The 13,869-nt window shown below is 44.3% G+C and overlaps 1 protein-coding gene across 4 annotated transcripts in view; it reads right to left on the reverse strand.

Moving 5' to 3' along the window:
* The window catches only part of YIPF1 (Yip1 domain family member 1), a 34,809-nt gene extending 21,184 nt beyond the window's left edge, over window positions 1–13,625 (reverse strand). For 2 of the 4 annotated variants that reach the window (XR_003520907.1, XM_027599596.1), the window contains exons 1-7: window positions 13,142–13,622; window positions 12,785–12,856; window positions 12,341–12,420; window positions 7,688–7,848; window positions 6,155–6,235; window positions 5,822–5,909; window positions 30–146 (exon numbers count right to left, since the gene is read on the reverse strand). Coding sequence is in view for 3 of the 4 variants with exons in the window: in XM_027599596.1 (XP_027455397.1) it covers window positions 30–146; window positions 5,822–5,909; window positions 6,155–6,235; window positions 7,688–7,848; window positions 12,341–12,371 (478 nt within the window). In the remaining variant the exon portion in view is untranslated. Of the gene's footprint in view, window positions 1–29; window positions 147–5,821; window positions 5,910–6,154; window positions 6,236–7,687; window positions 7,849–10,447; window positions 12,043–12,340; window positions 12,421–12,784; window positions 12,857–13,141 lie in introns of all 4 variants that reach the window. The other 2 variants (XM_027599618.1, XM_027599606.1) reach the window with 2 other exon arrangements.
* Between the last annotated feature and the right edge of the window lie 244 nt (window positions 13,626–13,869).

A 13,869-nucleotide genomic window follows, 5' to 3' on the forward strand; every position in this document is an offset into this window, starting at 1 on the left:
TTCCAAATGAGTCAAAGCTATTCACCAACCTTTTCGGAATTCGGGTACATAATGGTATGTCTTCTCTCCCAGATGAATTAAGAAGTTGGAAAGATTCCCACTAATTGCTATGGCAAAGACCAGTGTGGCACATATCCAAAAGGGGCCTGCAAAGAAAACCAGAAAATTCAGTCAAGAAAATGAAGCACTGGCTTCTGGATGCTTACAGAGTAATTTCTTCTCTCCCTCGCCCTATTCATGTAAGCAAGGGAAAATGAATTTTAGATGCAATCAATACTCATTTAATGGGAATTTTCTTTTTTAAAAGGTCAAACACACAACTCAGCAATTAGGTGCATTGAAGACAGGGGAGACTGAATGAAAAGGCCAAAACACCTTCCACAATTAGGTGAATAAAGATACTAATTTGTTTACAGCTTCTTTAATTAGAGGATCGTCCAAAAAATCATGGACATTTTGTTAAATCTTTGCCATCAGGATACAGGAAGCAAAGGTTACTTCCTTTATCTAAGTGCCAAATGTTAATTAATGCCCAGAGAAAAATGAATCAGGCAGGTCCTTCTGCAGTCTGAATGGAAGAGTAGGGTGAGCAGAACACTTTAGAGAAGAGTTAATTTAATCTACCAGTTCATCATGGGTGTGTGTGTACATGTAATGTGTGTTTAAGGCTTTGTTTTTCTAATGAAAAAGTAATACATGCACATGGTTCAGTGTTCAAAGGGTACAAAAGGGAATCTAGAGAAAAATAAACTTCCCTCTCTCTTTGTTCCCTAGCTCTATGCATTTCTCCTCCCCAGAGCTTGCCACCATAACCTGTTTCTGGCGAATCCTGCCAGAGATTTCTATATACCTATGAACAAAGGCATATTTGGTGTGTGTATAGATGATAACATATATATATATGTATGTTACACACATATATCTTGCTCTGTACTTGACTATTTTCACTTTAATATATCCTAGATTTTCTACCATAGCTATTCATAAAAATCAGCTCATTCTTTTTTTTTTAGTATTTTATTTATTTATTTGACAGAGAGAGAGACAGCGAGAGAGGGAACACAGGCAGGGGGAGAGGAAGAGGGAGAAGCAGGCTTCCCGCCGAGCAGGGAGCCCGATGCGGGGCTCGATCCCAGGACCCTGGGATCATGATCTGACCCGAAGGCAGATGCTTAAGGACTGGGCCACCCAGGCGCCCCTCATTCTTTTTTTAATGGTTATCAAACATCCCACTGAGGGAATGAGTATACCGTGCTTTGCAGATCCCTTTCACTATTTCACTTGATTTCATGAATGCCACCCTTGTTTCTCCCTATCTAGAAAAAGTACTACGTAGAACAAATAGAATTTTTAAAATGAGAGATTTCTAATAAATCTTAGGAAATTAATTTTTCAATTTCACCAATGTTTTGCAACACCTTCGGGAATAACTACAGGCACCTTGACATATCATAAAATTCAGAAAATCACTGTGTTGCGGGAGATGCCTGGCAGAAATGGGTTAGCGCTTCTCCAAGCCAGGCTGGCTCCTGAAGGCGGGAGCACAAGCAATGGACTGGGATGCTGCCAAGTCACCAATAGTGCTTTCCACAAATTGCTGCTGACTCACTAGCCTGCAGGCTATCTGCTACCGGACTAAATCTTGTTCACTTTATTATTCTAAGTCCCGATCATACAAAAGATGCAACAAGCAAACGAGACCAAAACACCTCCTACAATTTAACAATCAAAAAATCCCCCAAAGCTCTGTTGAACAAATGAACAAAACTGACCATGTGTTGTCAATGGGCTGAGACCATACAAGCATATGACCAAAGTATTATAGTTCCTATAACTAGAAAGCAGAGAACATCATATCCTATTGGCCATTACCTGTAAGAACCCACTGTCCCCTAGACCCTGGGCCGGGTGCTGGGGACACCATGATGCACAGCAGACAGTCCCTGCGTCCTGGGAAGCTCAAATCCCAGAGACACACAACCACCCACACATCCCGGGGCCTGCCAGTTTGCTTTACATGCCTTCTCTCTTCCTCTTTCCTGCCAAATTCCTACTCTCTTTATGGGGTGGGGTGGAAGGGAGCCTTAATTTAGTTTGCATTATGCATTTTTATATTATAAAATATTTCCAACATACAGGAAAGTACAAAGAATGATAAAACAAACACTGGTGTACCCATCATGCTACTTTCTCAAGTCTTTCTAACGGGGTCATACTACTCACATCCTTCTACGACATACTTTTTTTCATTTATCTTTGTTCTGAGATTTTATCCACATTGATGCTTGTAGATATCATTCATTCCTAAAAACCAGAGATTCTGTGCATGAACACACAGCAATTCACGTCTCTCTTCTCCTGATGATGAATATGTGGTTGCTTCCAAATCTCTGCTATATAAGCATTGCTGCTGCAGTGAATATTTTTCTATGTCTTCTTTTATATTTGTGAGTTTCTCTAAGACCACACATCTAGGAGTGGAACTGCTAAGTGGTAGGGTATGAGCATCTTCAAATGGCTCCCATTCGCATACCACTTGCGTCCCTACCAGACATACAAAAGTTTCCACTGCCGCACACGTTCTTGACAACTCTCAGCATTAATGTTTCTGAAGATCTGACTTAGTATGTCACTCCTGTACTCAAACCCTCCAATGGCTTCTCAGGTAAGTAAAAGCTGAAGTCCACCGTGACCACGATTCTACGTAACTTACCCCTGCATCGTGTCTCTCAGACCTCATCTATCAGGTCCCCCTCCTCCCTCTGGCCCAGTCACACCAGTCTCTGCTGGCCTCTGAGCATACCAAGCAAGTTCCTGCCTCAGGGCCTTTGTGCTTGCTGTGCCCACGGCTTCAGATGCCTTCCCCTTAGATATCTACATGGATTGGTCCCAATTCCTCCAGGCCTTTACAGTAAATTCACCTCTTAAATGTTTTTTTTTTTAATTTCAAATCCACCCACCCACCCACACAAACTTTCCTGTCCTTTAAAATTTTCACCTTGGCATTTATCACTTGCGTATATATTTGACTTATTTTTATGTGTTTATTGTTACGCTCAGTAGATTCTAAACTACCTCAAAACAAGCATTTTTTCTCACTGCTCTATCTCCAGTGCCTAGAATAGTTAAGCACTCAATATTTGCTGAATTAACTGAACAAATGAAGATAAGTCATTGTACATGTTAGCTAAAATGATGAGCATAATATAATATCTTGTCTTGTTATTTCCCTGATTACAGGTGGAACTCAGCATCTTTTTATGTATTTCTTGGCCATTTGTGTTTCCTTTTCTGTGAATTGCTCATTTTCCCCTAGAACTTATAGTTGGTTTTATTCTTATAATTGGTAGGAGTTCTAAACATATTCTTGCTTTTCAACCTTTGCTGCTTATGAGAATTACAAATATTATCTCTGGTCTGTGGCTTACTTTTTTTTTTTTTTTTTTACTTTGCTTATGGTTAATTTGGTGGTGTAGAAATTTTATATTTTAGTTTACATGCAGTCAAACTCATCGACCTCCAATTCTGCAGACTGCCGCTTCTGTCATTTTCCTGACCACTGCACCCCACCTCCCCTCCAAGGCCCAGTCCTCTCTGTTATCAAACACTTGACCTATATAGTACCTCCCTTTTTCTTAACCACGTCTATGAGCTCATGAGGCTAATAGTGTTGTGAAAGAAACAGGCTTTGGGTTCAAATCCTGGCTTTGCCATGAGAGGCAGCATAACAGAATGATGAATATGGATTATGAGCCATGGTGCTGATTTGAAAACTGAGCTCAGCCACTTACTCGCTACATGATCTTAGGCAAGATACTGACTTCTGCACAACTCAGTGTCCTCATCCATACAACGGGATAATAAGAGTACCGACCTCACTACGTTGGGGTTGTCATGAGGATGTAAGCACTGAGATTGTTTGCTCGTGTCATTTTCATTGCTAACTCTGTGACTATGGGCAAGCTATCCTCCCCAAACTTCCATTTTCTCTTTTGGAAGACAAGGCTACCTTGGAGTGTGGGAAATAAAACTGTAAAACAGTAACACAGGGCTGAGCTCTTGGCACTTGTGAGGCGCTCGGCAGATGGTCGTTCTCTCATTTCTCGCTCCCTGGGGGTGGAGACCATGACTGTATCTTTGAACCCTCAGTCTGTAGCACAAAGTAGGGTGCTCAAAATTTCTTGGCATGCTTCCTCGGTGCCAAGCGCGGACAACATGGATCACTTAGACACATGGCCTGTCTCTCAAGATCTCAGGCTAGAAGAATGAACATGAGAGCTGGAGACAAACCGCCTTGGCAACACTTAGACGAGAGGCATAGGCCAAGGCATGCTCTGCACGCGGTGCTCCCTGGTGCTCCAGGCGCTGCGCCGACACCTGGCTGGAGCTGCCGGTGTCGCCAGAGAGGACCTACATGGAAGGAGCCTCTCCCCAGCCTCCCCCACAGCCGTTCCCACTTTCTCTGGCTCCCAGTATTGGACATCCATGCCACGTGATGAGAAGGTTCTGTAGCTTAAAACCACCAGGCGAATAGAATAAAGATGGGCTTTATGGAACACTAAACTCGTTCTAGTTCTACTTTTTTGGTTTCGACACCTCTCAGCCTTGATTTCCTCACAGGGCAAAGAGGGATAATCACACTTAATCTAGAGTGTTGTTGAAAGGACTAACCAGTGTACGCAGTCATTGGCACATGGTAGATCCTCACAAATTCCTTCTCCTCTTATAATCAACACGTGGACAAAATACATAACATATTACTCTAATACTTACTTAGGATTGAGCATACATTTTCCTAAGCCTCATCGAGCTTCGGTTTCTTCATTTGAGAAATGGGGATCATGACACCTACCCCAAAGGGTGCTGCAAGAATTAAAGGTGACCACGTACACAGTCTTTTGCAGAGCACCTGCACACAGAAAGCCCCAGAGCCGCTGGCTCTCTTCTCCTCTCCCTTCAAACACGGGAGGTCACGCCTGCAGGAGCCCTTTGCCTGAGGAGTGCTGAGTGAACCTCTCACCTATCCCAGATAGCGGGGAGCTCAGGGGTGACAGTCATCCCCTCACCCATCGCTCTTACAGACTTCTGGTGCCACTGGTTGAGTCCCAAGGGGAGCCAGCTCATCAGAGGGCACAGCTGGGACTCAGCACACGAATGAGTAAGTGTGACAGTAGCTTCCCCACACTTAGCCCCACCATCAAATCCTCTAAAGTTAAAATCAACAATCTCCTCTTAAAGTGACTTAATTCATCTCAAGTTTGTAGTGTCATTTGAACTTTCAAAAGACATACTAATTACTTGTCATTGCGGCATTACTGTAACACAGAATTGCATTTTCCCCAAAATGTTTTGCAAAGGTTGTTACTGACATTCAGAAGAGCTGAATGAAATGTTGCATGCCCCGCCAACAGCACTTCTCCGACTTTCCAGGCAACCTGCGGGCTCACCTGAATTCAACCGGTACACGGTAAAGAATCAAAACAGTGGAAACAAATAATGCAATATATGTTAAGAAAAAAAAAAGAAGAAGAAGAAGATAGCAGGAGGGGAAGAATGAAGGGGAGTAAATCGGAGGGGGAGATGAACCATGAGAGACGATGGACTCAGAAACTGAGGCTTCTAGAGGGGAGGGGGGTGGGGGGATGGGTTAGCCTGGTGATGGGCATTAAAGAGGGCACGTTCTGCGTGGAGCACTGGGTGTTATGCACAAACAATGAATCATGGAACACTACATCAAAAACTAATGATGTAATATATGGTGATTAACATAACAATAAAAAATTTAAAGAAAAAAAAAGAATCAAAACGGTGCTATACATACCATAAAGATCTGGATTGCTGCGGATATACAGCCTCACAAAATTTTTTCCTGGTATTGGCAAAAGAGACCCTTTTATTCTGTCAAAGACCTGGAAAATAACACAGCAGTAAGTCTACTGAAGATTTCTTTATAGTTTAATAAATTCAAATACTGCAAAATTGAAACTCCACTATTACAGCTTTTACGATGAGAGTATTTTCAAATGCCAATAACCCTTTACTTTTGTAAGACTATATCCAGTATACAAAAGCTTTCACGTTATGTGACTGTTTAACCATAAAAGACACAAGTCTCCATTACGGGTGAAGGGAAAGGTGAAACTAGTTTACAAACCTGGTAGGTGTCTACATCAAAGAATGTTTGATAGTATTCAAATGTCCAGAAGGGGGAGCTTTTCTTCTGTCCAGCAAGTAACTGTCAGAGGTAAAATAAAATACAATGAACACAGAAGTAATTTCCTTCTATCGGCTATGCAGACACTCGGAGCTGATCTAATGGAAAATCAAGATGCATGGAAGACGGAGCTCTTCCGCATTCAGCAACTTTGCAACAGCCATGCCCAGCTCAGCCTGATAGAAAACAAGCATGCGTTTTTGAAGTCACACAAAAAGGTTTCAATTCCTGGTCTGCCCACCAGGGAGAGACCTGCCAAATCACTAGACTCTGTTCTCGAAAAAGTACAGCGAACAAGATCCACCTCATAGGATTATAGGAAGGATTGGCTCAGTTCTATATAATATGTACCAGGTATAATAACATATACATGCATATATACACACGAACATGTACAGATGGGAGGCAGTCAGTGTAAGTGTCTTTTACTCCCCTACCTCCTCAAGATTCTTACGCTATCACCACCTGAATTCTCAAAAATCTGATCTAGTGACTTATTCTCATGTACTAAAAATTTAAAATATGGAAATATTCAAAATATGAATATTCATTTTTTGAACATGGAGTTCCACAAAGAGCACTCGGCACCCAAGAGCTAAACTATTTAATAAGCCTGTGGACTCACTGCTATAAACTGGGTGCTCCTCTAGGGTATCACAGTCATGACTGCATCGATAAAATATTAATAGAAATACTATTTTTCTGGAACACACCACAGTACACACAGAAATAAATCTTTGTGATCAAAACCAGCCACCTGATATTCTCCCTCACCCCTTTCCCACCAAGTCCTACGGAGTCCGCCCCCTTATCACCTGTGTCCAACTCTAGTTCTGGCTTCATCACTTCTAGCCTAGACCACCTCCACGGTCTCCTACCTGGCCTTCTGGCCTCCAATCCAGCTCCTTCCAATTTATACCCCACAAGGCCACCGTATTTTTATCTTTAAACTTAGCTGTTCATATGATCTAAAATCTTTCAGTAGCTCCTAATAGCTTTCAGAATACAATTCCTCCTCATGCAGTTGGGTCCTTGCCAAGCCGTGTAGCCTCATCTGTCTTCACCTATATTTTGCTCCCTCTGTATGTGAAGATGGGAAACATACTGTGCATACCACGTTCTTCTGGACTCTTTGGCTTTACCAAAACAGTTCCTTTGCCTAGATCACCCTTCTCTGCCTTCTTCCTTTGGCTACGTCCTACCCTTGTGCCAAGATTCAGTTAGGGGTCACTACCTCCACAATGCCCTCGCTCTGCTCCTGCAGCCCCGGTGCCCCCTCCACCGGCACGTTTCCCGTGTAACAACGGCCTGGGTGCCTGCCTATCTCTCCCCCTGCCACCACCCCGAGGGGATCTACCTTTGGGCTGACACTGCCCGGCACTCGATGTGACACACAGGAGACAGTGAATAAATGCATGAAGAAGTTTTTTAAAACGTTAAAAGGAAAAACCAGTTTCAAAGGCCGGTTCAAACCTCAGTTTTGTCAGAGTCATCGTTTCCCAGCAACTCATCATCCTCTTCTCCTCCGGAGCCTCTGGGGAGTCCTGGTTGGTGTGTCGGGCTCTCACCAGGGCCCTCGATGTGTATTGTAGTGGTACCTGGGTTCGCTGCTGAAGTGGCTGCATCACCAAATTCTGAAAGCAACCGGAGACCTTACCCACGTTGGAAACGCTAAAAGGCAAGCCGTTACAACCCTGGCTTTGCTACAGATTCTACTTGATACAAATGGCAAAAGGCTCTGGAAAAATACTCATCTAGAAATCAAGCTGACTTAGAAAAAGGATTACGAAGACAACACAATTTGGAGTCAGACCTGGATTTTAGTCCTGGCTCAGCTACTTACTAACGAAATGAGCCTGAGTAAGTAATTCAACCTCTGTTAGCCTCGGTATTCTCATCTATGCAATGGGGAGAACAATATTTACCTTCAGAGAGTTGGGGGAAAGTTAGAAATCTTACCCAAGTAAAGTCCTTAGCAGAGTGGCTGGCCCACAGCGAGTACCCAATCTAAACCTCTCTTCTTTGATTCAAGTTCAAAAAATTATAATGGAAGTTATTTTTCCCAAGAAATCCTATGTAATCACTATGGAACATATAGGGTCAAAAGTGAAAGTAGAAACCATAGAATAAATATCACTCACAGTCTTACTATATAAAGGCAAACACTAATAATTTTTGGTATCCTTCCTTTTCTCTATATAGTGAATCCATAAGATTCATGCCAGTGATGAACATTCATTCATTCAACAAATATTTACTGCATGCCTACAATGTACCAAGTATTGATCTAGGAAGTGATACTATATAAACAATTTTGTATCCTGCTCTGTTGAGTGGAGATTATAGAAAAATGACTTTTTCATATCAGTCTTTACCATAATCATTTTCATAACTACATAATATTCCACAACCACATAATATTCCATCAGCTGCGAGATGGAGGGAGTAGGAGAGACCGTAAGTTGGATGTGTGGGGTGTTTCCAACTTTTCATTATAAAAATAACACTGTTAAAAGTGCCTGTATAGAAAAAGCTCTTGAGTTATTATTTATGAACATCTATCACTGCAATCACCAGGATAAAGGGTGCAAACTATTCATAAGGCTCTTAAGCCATAGTGATAAACTGCTTTCCAAAAGAACCTCAACTATTCACATCCACCAGCAATGATCGAGACTTCCTGTCTCTGGGTATTCTAACAAACTTTATTTAACTGCTTTTTTTTTTTAAGATTTTATTTATTTATTTGAGAGAGAGAATGAGAGAGAGAGAGCACGAGAGGGAAGAGGGTCAGAGGGAGAAGCAGACTCCCTGCTGAGCAGGGAGCCCGATGCGGGACTTGATCCCGGGACTCCAGGATCCTGACCTGAGCCGAAGGCAGTCGCTTAACCAACTGAGCCACTCAGGCACCCTATTTAGCTGCTCTTTTAGAAATTTTTTTTTTAAAGATTTTATTTATTTATTTATTTGAGAGAGAGAGAATGAGAGACAGAGAGCATGAGAGGGAAGAGGGTCAGAGGGAGAAGCAGACTTCCTGCTGAGCAGGGAGCCCGATGTGGGACTCGATCCCGGGACTCCAGGATCATGACCTGAGCCGAAGGCAGTCGTTCAACCAACTGAGCCACCCAGGCGCCCTTTTTTTTAGAAATTTTTTTTAAAGATTTTATTTATTTATTTATTTGAGAGAGAGCCTATTTAGCTGCTCTTGAATAAAACTCAAGGCAGCTCTGATCCTTGGAAGGATTAAGGAAGAGTACCAGCAGGGCACTATTATAAAACTACAAGCACCTCGGTGGCTCAGTCGGTTGAGTGTCTGCCTTAGGCTCAGGTCATGATCCTGGGGTCCTGGGATCAAGCCCCACGTCCAGCTCCCTGCTCCGCGGGGAGTCTGTTTCTCCCTCTCTCTCTCTGCCCCCCCCCCCCCCCGCTCATGCACTCACTCACTTGTTCACTCGCTCTCTCAAATAAATAAATAAAATCTTTAAAAAAATTAAAAAATTAAAACTACAAGCATAGCACGAATCCTACAACTGGCAGTAGGACGGGGCTCTAGGGTAACTGAGCCCACTCTTATTGTCTTTCAGCTATGTAAACAGTTTTTCGTAGAGAACCAGAGTGACTAAAATTAATTAGGTGGCTGATGTGTAACAATTAGCCAAGCCTCAGTCTGCAATGTTCAAGCAGCATGGTACTCTGGAGTGAGATGGTCCTTTGTTAAAGTTCAGACTAACACTCCGTCACCTCGGGCAAATGACTCTATCTCTGAATCTCTGTTTCTAAAATGTAGATAACACCTATCTTACAGAAAGATTTTGAGGATGATATGAGATAATAATAAATATTGTCATAGCTATCATTTATTGACTGGACAGGACACCAACATTTAAAAAGATGGTCACAGCTAAGAGAATCAGACAGAGGAAGATACACTTAAGTCTCATGTTTAAAAAAAGCAGAAGTTCAGCAGGCAGAAGGGCAGGCCAGAGGAAGGAGGAGTGGGTCACTTTAGAGGAAGAAAGGTCAAAGGTGTTCAAAGGAGGATGATAACTCATCTATTTGCCAGGAGTAGGAAAGGCTTCTTAGAGAAGATGCCATATGAGAAGGACAGCCAGAGGCGGGGTGGGGATGGCACCACACACAAAAGGCGTAGGATGAGCAAGAACTGGAAGACGGAAAAAGGTGTGACCTGTTCGAGAGACAGCATGGTTTGACTGGAATGTAGCATGTGTGTACCTCTCATAGGATGACTGTCCACACGTTCTGCTCCACATGAGTTATTCGTGTCCGTCTCAGCTCCTTGAGGGCAAGCCTGGTGTGTTCTTTATTTCCGTCACCAACATTCTCTGCTTCTACATGCTGGCATAGCCTGCGCTGTCTGTGGTCTCTGTTCCTTTTCTGACACAGTGTCTTCCACCTGAAGGGTCCTGATCTCCACTTTCTCACCGGAACTACCATCTACCTCGGGAAAGCCTCCCACGACCCCCACGGTATCCTGCATTCTCTCCTAAAGAGCAAAATCCTAAACACCATTTACCACGTCCTCTGTGATTTGGCTCCTGCCTCGTCTCTAACCTCACCTTGTGCTAGTCTCCTCCCGCCATCTGTGCTCTGGCACATTGGCCTTCCTTCAATTACTTGGAAAAAAAAGTCAAACAAACCTCCTCCCGCCTCAGGTGCTTTGCATATGCTGTTCTCTATGTTGAACTTTCTCACACCGTACTCAGAAAGGATGACCAAGGAGGGCCTCTCGAATGAACCGAGATTTGAAGACTGAGGGATCAAGCCACATGGCTATCTGGAGAAAGAATTCCCAAACAGAAAGACGACACAAAAGCCCTAAGCTGTGAGTGTACCTGGTGTCTAGGAGGGATAGTGACAGGCCCATGTGGGAAGGGCAGAGGGAGAAAGGGCAAGAGCAGCAGGAGAGATCAGAGGGCATGGAGGGCTGGATCACGTAGAGCCTCCCAACACAGAAAAGGCTCTGGCTTTCATACCTAGTGACATGGGAGCCACTGGAAGGTTCTGAAGGAATGACATGATCTGATTTCGTTTTAAAGGACTACTGGCTGCAAAATACAGACTGCAGGGGGCAAGGGGGGAAACAGGAAGACCAGAGGAAGGTAAGGGCTATAGTCCACACAAGAGGGGATGGTGACCTTGAGCATGGTGAGAGGCAGAGGTGATGAGAAGTGGTTAGAGGCTGGATGTACGCTGAAGATGGAGGCGGATTTTTCTTTAAACATCTCATCTCTTCCTCAGCACTGGCTGAAAGCCAGGCTGCCTGGGTTCAAACCCTGCTTTACCACTTGCTAACTATGTGACCTTTAGGCAAATTACTTAATTTTTCTGTGCCTCAGTTTCCTCATTGGTAAGACAGGGAGAATAAAATAACTATTTCATAAAGTTAACATAAAGATTAGATGAGCTAATATTTGTAAAGCAAAACAGTGCCTGATATATACTAAGTGCTGTGTAAGTGTTTACAAGACAAATAAGCATTGGTCGATCCCTAGTCTAGGTCAGGCTCCAGGTTATGAGTGATGAATTGTTCCTCCAGCACTTTCATAGTTTGTGGATACATATTGAAGTGATCATTTACCAAATAATGTCTCCCCCACTAGATTGAAAGCTACATAAGGAACTGAACTGTCCTGCTCACTCTTCTAGCCCTAATAACTAGAACTGCCTGGTTCATAGTCACACTCATGAGATACTTACTGTTTCAGTGAAGGAATGACCTGATCACATTTCATCGTAATTACCTTTTTACACTTTTATCTACTCCAGCAGAGTAAAAAACTTCTCCTTTATCTTTTTATCTCCTGTATCTAGTAAGTTCAAAGCACAAAGTAGGTGCTCAGTAAATGTCTGTTGAACTAAAGTAGTAACTCTATAAACATTTTTTGTAATCACTCTATTAAATTAATGATGTTCCCAATCTGAAGGGCTATTTGGCAAAAAAGAACAGCTGGTGTGGACAACCAGAAAGACCTGGATGTGGCCAGCATTTTTTTTTACCAAGATGTTTGAAATAATCTTAAATATAAATGCCAGTCTATCAATGAAAACCCATCGCTGTGACTGTGGAAATACTGGTCATAAAAGGTGGGCACCCAACTGATGTACCTTCAAACTGCAAGTCATCTACAGCTGCCATTCAGCCAGTGGGTCTTCTCCCAATTAGTAAGAAGAAAAATTGCAGAGGTCTAAAAAGGAAAAATAAACTTCATAGGATACCAGAATAAAACATATGCAAACAAGTCTTGTTTCACTGTTAGAAATGGTATTGATTTCCCTCACCTCTTTTAGTGGGGTGTGATAGGTCCTGTATAAAGATAATCATTTAGCATCAGATATTATGAAACTATCATAAAGAAACTAACCCTGGGGGGTCCAAAGGTTCCATCCAATCTCACTCACTCTGAGTGTTCAAGGACGAGCTACAGGCTCGAGATGTAAGGGTGAGGAGGGGGAGGCTAGAGTTTGAAAGGTGGTCATGAGGACAGTGAAGCGCAAAGGCAGTTCAGCCTAGCCAGTGGTTAAGGGCACAGGCTCTGGGGTCCAACAGACCTGGGTTTGATTCCCGATTCTGCTTCTCCTCGCTGTGTGACTGTGGGCTTCTCGGGGCCTCAGTTTTCTCATCTGTAAAATGGGTTCATAATGGTACCTACTCACAAGGTGTCGGAGGCCATTAAATGAGACAGTGAGTGTAAGGCGCTTAGTGCACAGCCGAGCAATTAGTAGGTGCTGGAGTGAGGGTGACCCTGCAGCCTGGGACACCCTGAACCCAAGCAGGTCTGGGAAAGAGCTGCCCAAGAAGCAGAGGCAGTGTTTTAGGGGGTCGGAGCTGGGCCGCAGCGGCCCCGGCGCGCAGGAGATCGCGGAACCCCTCTGTCCCGGGCCGGCCAGCCGACCCGGCCGCCTCACCTCGGGGGGCCTTGGCGTCCAGCCGGTCCCGAGAAGGTTCCGGCCTCAGTTGCTCCGCGTAGGTATGTGCCCAGCCGAGTTGCCGGAAGCCGGAGATCCGGGGTGCGGGACTTCTCCGCCTCCTCCGGGCAGAGCCCAGCCTCCTTAAAGAGACCGCAGTACCAGGGCACGTTGCTTCGGAGACCGAGCGCCCTCGGCTTCCAGAGCCCCCCCTTCCCTCGGCCCCATCGAGGCCGAGGTTCGGGTTCTTAAAGAGACAGACGCCGCCAGGAGGAGACGTGGGGACACTGGGGGGCTGGGGAGCGGGGGCGGCACAGAGAATACTCAAGCGTGTGGGGTCTTCTTCCTGTTTGTTTATACCTCTTTTCTTACTGAAATATAAAATAGCGTAACGAAGGACGGTTGTCAAGAGGCAAAAAGTCATCAATCCCTCGCATTCTTTTTTGGCCATAAAAATGTAATTAATTAACCGGTGATGGAATGGATGAATCAAATCTTTTCTGAGTTGTAAATGAGTGATCGAGGGCAGGTGACGTCTGTTCACGTGGCCGCCCCCGGTAAGTGTGGCACTCGCGCGCCTGCCTCCTTCTGCCCCGGGTGGGGGCGGGGGTAGGGGCGGGGGGAGCGGTAGGCATTGGCCTCCCTCACCCCTCTGTTCCCCACGGCACTAACCGCCACCCCCAGCCCGGCAGGGACCCAGTAATCCACGGCGGTGCACTGGCGGACCT

Source organism: Zalophus californianus, chromosome 4 (assembly GCF_009762305.2).
Source record: "Zalophus californianus isolate mZalCal1 chromosome 4, mZalCal1.pri.v2, whole genome shotgun sequence".
Taxonomy (NCBI): domain Eukaryota; kingdom Metazoa; phylum Chordata; class Mammalia; order Carnivora; family Otariidae; genus Zalophus; species Zalophus californianus.